General features: G+C 47.7%; 1 protein-coding gene across 1 annotated transcript; it reads right to left on the bottom strand.

Annotated features, from left to right (window-relative positions):
- Positions 1–4,049: 4,049 nt before the first annotated feature.
- Positions 4,050–6,616, bottom strand: LOC124663637 (probable rhamnogalacturonate lyase B). The gene is made up of 7 exons (XM_047201309.1): positions 6,491–6,616; positions 6,223–6,407; positions 5,094–6,139; positions 4,845–5,001; positions 4,627–4,743; positions 4,412–4,535; positions 4,050–4,295 (listed from the first exon to the last, which is right to left on the bottom strand). Exons 1-7 carry the CDS (start codon positions 6,614–6,616, stop codon positions 4,050–4,052), a joined length of 2,001 nt encoding a protein of 666 aa, XP_047057265.1.
- Positions 6,617–6,866: the final 250 nt, after the last annotated feature.

Raw genomic sequence — 6,866 nt, 5'->3', positions numbered from 1 at the left:
TCAAATCTAATGAGTACCATACTTTTTGGAAGATTTATAAAACTTGTTAATTTTGCTTCCTTCTACGAAGGACCTTTCTTTTACTTTTATCTTGATTCTTTATCTTTTTCTTTTATGCACCAGTTAAGAGAACATAGTTGTCATTCTAAGTATAACGTCCATAGTACCAAAATATATTATTGATCGATTCATGATTATGATATTGCTTGTTCTCAAATTACTTGTATCTAGTCACCCTTTGAACTTTAAAGGTGTTCTGGCATTTATGTTTTGCTACTCCATAAAGGACAAGCTGAGTACCACTTTGCTATGTTTTCTCTATGCTAAAAAATAAACAGTTGCTTTCAATGCACAATTATTCATGATCCTTTGTTTGAGTTACTTCTCATGTTATAACATAGTTGCTAAGTTCTATTGTTAGAATTATATCTATCATGTCTATGTTTAGAGTACTTTGATCCCGGCTCACAAATGCTTTTACAATAACTTGATCAAGATTGTGTTGGCTTTATGTCACCTAAAAAATTATTTTTGTTATCACTTACCTACTCGAGGACAAGCAGGCGTTAAGCTTGAGGATGCTGATACGTTGCAAACGTATCTATAATTTTTGATGCTCCATGCTTGTTTTACACCAATTTATATATTTTTTGTTTACACTTCGTTGCACTTTTATACATTTTTTGGCACTAACCTATTGACAAGATGCCACAGTGCCAGTTCCCTATTTTCTGTTATTTTATATTTCAGAAAGTTGTACAGGAAATATTCTCGGAATTGGACGAAACAAAGCCGAAGTTCATATTTTACCGTAACGAAGATGGAGTCCAGAGGGGAGACGAAGACACGCCACAGGGCGGCCAGACCAGCCCTAGGTGCAGCCCACATCCTGGTCGCACCAAGGGGTGGTGTGGGCCCCATGACCTCCACCGACCTCGCCCTTTCGTCTATTTATTCACGATCTCGGAAAAAACTAAACACCCGAGCCTCCATCCACGAAAAATTTCATTGCGGCCGCCATCGCAGATCCTAACTCGGGAGGGTTCTGAAACTCTTCCCGGCAACCTGCCGGAGGGGGAGATCATCACCGGAGGCCTCTACATTGCCATGCCCGCCTCCGAAGTGATGCATGAGTAGTTCACCCCTCGACTACGGGTCCATAGCAGTAGTTAGATGGTTGTCTTCTCCAATTTATGCCTCATGTTTAGATCTTGTGAGCTGCCTATCACGATCAAGATCATATTTATGTAATGCTACATGTTGCGTTTGCTGGGATCCGATGAATATTTAATACTATGTTAAGATCGATTATACACTTGTCATATGTTATTTGTAATCTTGCATGCTCTCCGTTGCTAGTAGTTGCTCTGGCCAAGTAAATGCTTGTGACTTCAAGGTGGAGTATTTATGCTCGATAGTACTTTCATGCCTCTAGTTTTCTTGAAGAGTGACAATAACTTCTAAGATTGTAGATGTGTTGTTGCTACTAGGGAGAAATAACAATGTTTTGTCTATGTATAATTCTATTGTTTACTTACATTGCTTAATGCGATAATTTGTTGCTTGCAACTTAATACTGGAAGGGGTTCGGATGATAACCGGAAGGTGGATTATTAGTCATAGATGCAGTTGAATTACGGTCTATGTATTATGTTGTAATGCCCACATAGTAATCATCTTGTCATGTATGGTCTTTATTCTGTCAATTGCTCAGCTGTAATTTGTTCACCCAACATATTATTTATCTTTATGAAGAGACACCTCTAGTGAACTATAGACTCCAGTCCTTTCTTTTACACTGATAAAATCATCATGTTCTATTTACTTACTGCAAGCACTGTTCTCTTTAAGTTCACTACAAACAAACATCATCTTTCCACACTATACATTTAATCCTTTGTGTTCAGCAAAATCAGTGAGATTGGCAACCTCACTGTAAGTTGGGACAAAGTATTTTGGTTGTGTTGTGTGCAGGTTTCACGGTGTTGCTGACGCCGGTAGTGCGCCCTGCCACAAGTCAGCTAGCAATACCTTCAGAAGTCACGCCTTTCTCCTACTAGTCGATTAAACCTTGGTTTTTTACTGAGGAAAAACTTGCTACTGTGCTCATCATACCTTCATCTTGGGTTCCCCAACAGTGTGCAATCTGCGCTCATCAGAACCCCACTAGAGAAATATAAAATTATAGTTGCAACCCCACTTGCAGCTAGAAAATCTCAGTTATAACTTCACTTGAACTGTAAAATCTCATTTCCACCCCACTTAAGTCTCATTTGCAACCCTACTTGCACCTGATGAAAACTCAGTTGCACCCTCACTTGCAACCAGAAAATTTCCCCTGAAAATCTCAGCCGCAACCCACTTACAACTAAGAAAAAACTCGGTTACAACCCACTTGGGTAGTGTTAACTCCTCGCGTTATCACAAAATCACGACACAATCCAATGGTTCGGAAGTTGACCGAGCTCTAACTTAATCTAGGCCGCCCAAGAATTAGTAAAACCAATAAAATAAGAAAATATAAAAATAACAATGTAATAAAGAATTGTTGAGGATATTATTTGTACCAACAAGAACTTTAGTAGACTAAAAATAATGTACTTATGACTTTACTAAAAAAAATAAACAAAAAGGTCAAGGTAAATAAAATCCAACATGAAGAAAAATTAAACCATTGCTATGTGTAGCAACAAATTTTATGTAATTTATTAAGAAAAAATGAAAAGAAACAGGAACAAAAACATAGAAAAAGGTATATTGAAATGCGCGCATACAAAATTCTATCGTGATAACAAATATGACACAAGTGGTTCGTAGCCTTAGTGTCAATTAGTAGCTTATTAAGTCGTGTGTTCAAAACTTGCCAGAAGCAGCTTCATCTCGTTCTTTTTCTGTTACTTTGCTCGGCCAGCCAAAGAATCTTTGCACAGAGTCGAACAGCGAGTGGGACCGTGTAACTTGCATACGGAAACAACGAGCAATTAAAGACACTAGAAAACACGTCGCGCATCGGACAGGGAAAAGCCCATATAACGGCCCAACAACGAACAGAAGATCGGACAACAACACGGCACACGCACGGGCTAAATGCGATATATACGTATCTTGAAACACTAAACAATCCAATGGACCGCAACTTAACTGAGCACTAAGCTTAGTTCTCAGCTAGCAGAACTAGCAAATCTTTTAATTAAAAATATTAATCGGGTGACCCGTGGGTTACTTAAGGATATAATAACATATTCATACCCTACCCATTACTTATCGGCAAGAGGCACGCGTGGCCATGGAACACACGATATCCACGGGTGACCCGTGACTGATGCTGGTGCCAAGGCCGAAGGCCATCGCTGCGCCGGTCGCACCGTTTGCTAGGGTACGCTGCCGCGTGAAGCCGTACCGACAGATGGAAGGTGCATGTCGTGCCACAGAACGCCGGCCGTTGGCCCCTGCCATAGCTACGCCGCCACATTGTGGGGAGGCCGCGGTCTTGGGGATCCCAGACCGTGGGCGCAGCCGCGGGTGTGCGCGTGGGTCTTCCGCCGAGGTACATGTATTGTTGTTGCGCGTTGCGCCGTGCCGCTGGTGCCCACGGGATAGGAGTCCAGGCAACCCTCGCTGATACGGGCGAGTAGGCCGCTCCTCCGCTGTGACTAGCGTGACACCGCTGGTGGTGGAATTAGTTGTTCCAGCGCGCCGGAGCGATTTTGGGATGCAACCTTCACCCTTGCCTAGGATGGTTTTCGGTGGGCTATCGTGCTATTCGAGAACAAAGTGTGTGATAACGTGTTTGATGTGAAAGATCTGAGAATTAAACCTCTAATTTATTGATCAACAACGTGGGTATATATATATAATCCGAACATGCGCCAATAAAGCGGTAACTACAAGGTTCGCGTGGCTTTTGCCAAACAGTAACCACCTATTTAGCTTAATACCTAAGCTAATCGTAAGCTAATCCTATATCTAACAGAATGTACCATCCACTTATGCACAGCAACAAGCTATGTACGGCCGTCTACCACGCCCCTCCCAAACTATGACGTAGCCTAGCGAGAACCGGCAGGTCCTTCTAACCGTATGTAGTCGTACATGACCCCGAAGAAGATGCTGAGTGCTCTCGTCTGCGTGATTTGGATGGCGTTGTCGCCTTGCCGGAGCAGGCTCCCCCTGATTGGGAACTCGAAGCTCCACTGCGTGCCGTGGTCGCCATGCCGGGCGATCGCGTTGCCGTCGCCGAACGCCGGCGTCCCAAAGGTTCCCGCACCACGTCTCGCCGCTCCGTTCACCTGGACCTACAATCCAACACACGACCGATCAGCAGGTTGAAGATGAAACGGTGCACTCCATTATTATTCTGATAGAGTATATTAATTGCTAGCTTGTGAGATTGATCAGCAGCTAGTAGTACCTGTAATCTGGACATGTGAGCGGCCGCAAGAGCAACGCGCAAGGTGTAGGTTCCGTCTGGCACCACATGATCGAGGTGAAACTGTATCTGCCGCGTTGTTGGTACAATGCTGTCGCCCACCTTTCTGCACAGCAGATCAATCAACCACGTTATTACCTATGTCGTGGGTAATTAACTTGGCATGGAGTTAATGGTAGTAATCAGTATATTGTTACCTTGTGACATGCGCGAAGAACCAGTCCTTGGAGTGATGGCTTTCGCCGACGGTGTAGACGGGATCGTCTGTCGGGTACAGCTCGGCGTACCTCTCCCATAGACCATATTGCCTGTACCTGTTTGCGACCAGTCCAATTAGCCGATGAGAACAAAAGCTATATCTCCGATTTGCACGTAACGATGATGTCTGAATTAGGATTTAGGAGTAAGTACTAACTTGTCATTGTTGAGGAAGAGCTTGTTGGTGGGGTATTTGGGGTCGGTGTCGGGGATAAACATCTCCGCCGCGCTCCTATCAGGAACACCGATCTCCCACAGCGTCGGTCCGGATCTCGGAGGCTCGAACACAAGATCGCCAAGGTTGATTGCATGACCTGTTTGATAAGAAGAGATTATCGTTACCAAAACAGTCAGTTAGGCCTGTTCTATAAAAGATATCAAATCAAGTCAGCAAAACTATACTAACCGGGTGTGACCGTTACACGTGTGGTGTGCATGTAGTCTCCGAGGACTCCAGGGACCCACGCGTAGAGGTTGTAGTCTCCTGCCCGGACATTGTCGATGCTGAACTCGCCGGAAGTGTTGGACGCCCTGGTCCAGAACTGGTAGCCCTTGCTCTCCGTGGCCCAGGAGCCCGGCTGCCCAGGAGCGGCGAGGCCAACGTAAGCTGCCCGAGCAGGCATGTTCACGTGACTGTCTGTGACCAGTAATCTGCCGGTGACGGAGGCTCTTTCGCCGGCCTTGTGGAAATCAGGCGATTCCGGGAAGCTGTAGGGCCACTTGGCCGCCTCGGCTTCCGCCGCCGCCTTGGCGTCCTCCCAGAGCGCCCGCGGGTCACCCTTGGGCGGGTTGGAGTTGAGGTAGACGAAGACGGGCCCCATGACTTTCTTCCAGTACTCGCCGTCCTTGATGCGTGCCGCGATGTCGTCTCCGACGTAGTGTGATCCATGAAACACGCTGAGGCAGGTGGGTCCGACGTGGGAGGTGAGGTCCCTCTTGAGTGGCCCGCCGCTCTTGAACTCGTTGCTGGGGGTGACGAGCCAGAAGCCGATGGGGTTGGGGTGGCCGCTGCTGACCCAGCCGTGCACCCTGTTGTCCTTGCTGTCCAAGGTGTACTGGTACTTGTCGTCCACCTCCCCCTTGAACTGCGGGTCCGAGGGGTCGACGAGCAGCACTGCCTCCCTGTAGGCGAGCGGCGAGCTGCGAGGCGCTTCCCTATCGCTGTCCCTGGGCATGTACCTCTGGATGCCGTCGGAGACGGCCATGTAGTTGAACCTCTCGGTGTTGAGCTTGAAGGCGATGCGGGCGAGGCTGATGTCTATGGCGGGCGTGTCCGCGGCGTGCTCCAGGATGGCGTAGGTATAGAACCCGGAGCTGCCCTTGAGCACCACGAACCTCTTGTCGATGTTGAGCCGCACGCCGTTGCCGCGTGCGGGGTCGTAGGTGCTCCTGAAGGACAGCTCCACCTGCTCTTCGGTTTGGGTCACCACCCTGAACTCCGAGCCATCAAGCCTGCAATGAGATGAGTGAATTAGCTTTGTATAGGTGTCAAAGATTATTAAGTTGATCCATGCAGTTATAAGTGAGCTACGTACGTGGTGGAGAGTCCTTGCTGAGCCCCGGGGATGTTCCAGACCATATCCCAGTAGCCGCCTGTGTTTTTGCCCCCCTTGCCCTTGGAGTAGTGCAACAGGTTTCCTTCCCCGCCGTAGCGGACGCCGGTGATTCGCCCCGCAGGCCTCGACAAGGTCAGCTGCACCACGCCGTTGTCCACCATCACCTGCAGCAAGCCACACGTATTAGCTTATGATACTTAAATATTTTTCGTCACAATCAACATGCACAGAAACGTATTATTCGCACCTGTTTACGATCCACATGCAGCGTAACGCCGCCACCCAGCGCTGCCGCCGCCGGCACGGCGGCGACCTGTAGCACCAGCAGAGACACGGTAATCACCAACAGGATCAAACGCGTCGTCGTTGCCATCGTCAACTCCGCGAGTATATTTGCCGGCCTTCTTCGCCGTGGCGTTGGGCGAGATCGATCGAGCTGCGTGCGATACCGGCCGGGACGTCGATCTAGAGTCGATTCGATCGACTTGTTGCTCATAGGACGTACGTAGCTCACAGCTTCCAATATATGGAATACTGCCCCACGCACCGAGTCGGACCGCTATTTCGCTACTCCACACCGAAACCAACTGATATTTGCTTTGCGTGCGTCCGCCTAATTCTAT

The sequence above is a fragment of the Lolium rigidum genome, chromosome 6, assembly GCF_022539505.1.
Source record: "Lolium rigidum isolate FL_2022 chromosome 6, APGP_CSIRO_Lrig_0.1, whole genome shotgun sequence".
NCBI classification, from domain to species: Eukaryota; Viridiplantae; Streptophyta; class Magnoliopsida; order Poales; family Poaceae; genus Lolium; species Lolium rigidum.
Note: the sequence above shows the minus strand (reverse complement) of the source record. Positions and strands in the feature narration are given on the sequence as shown.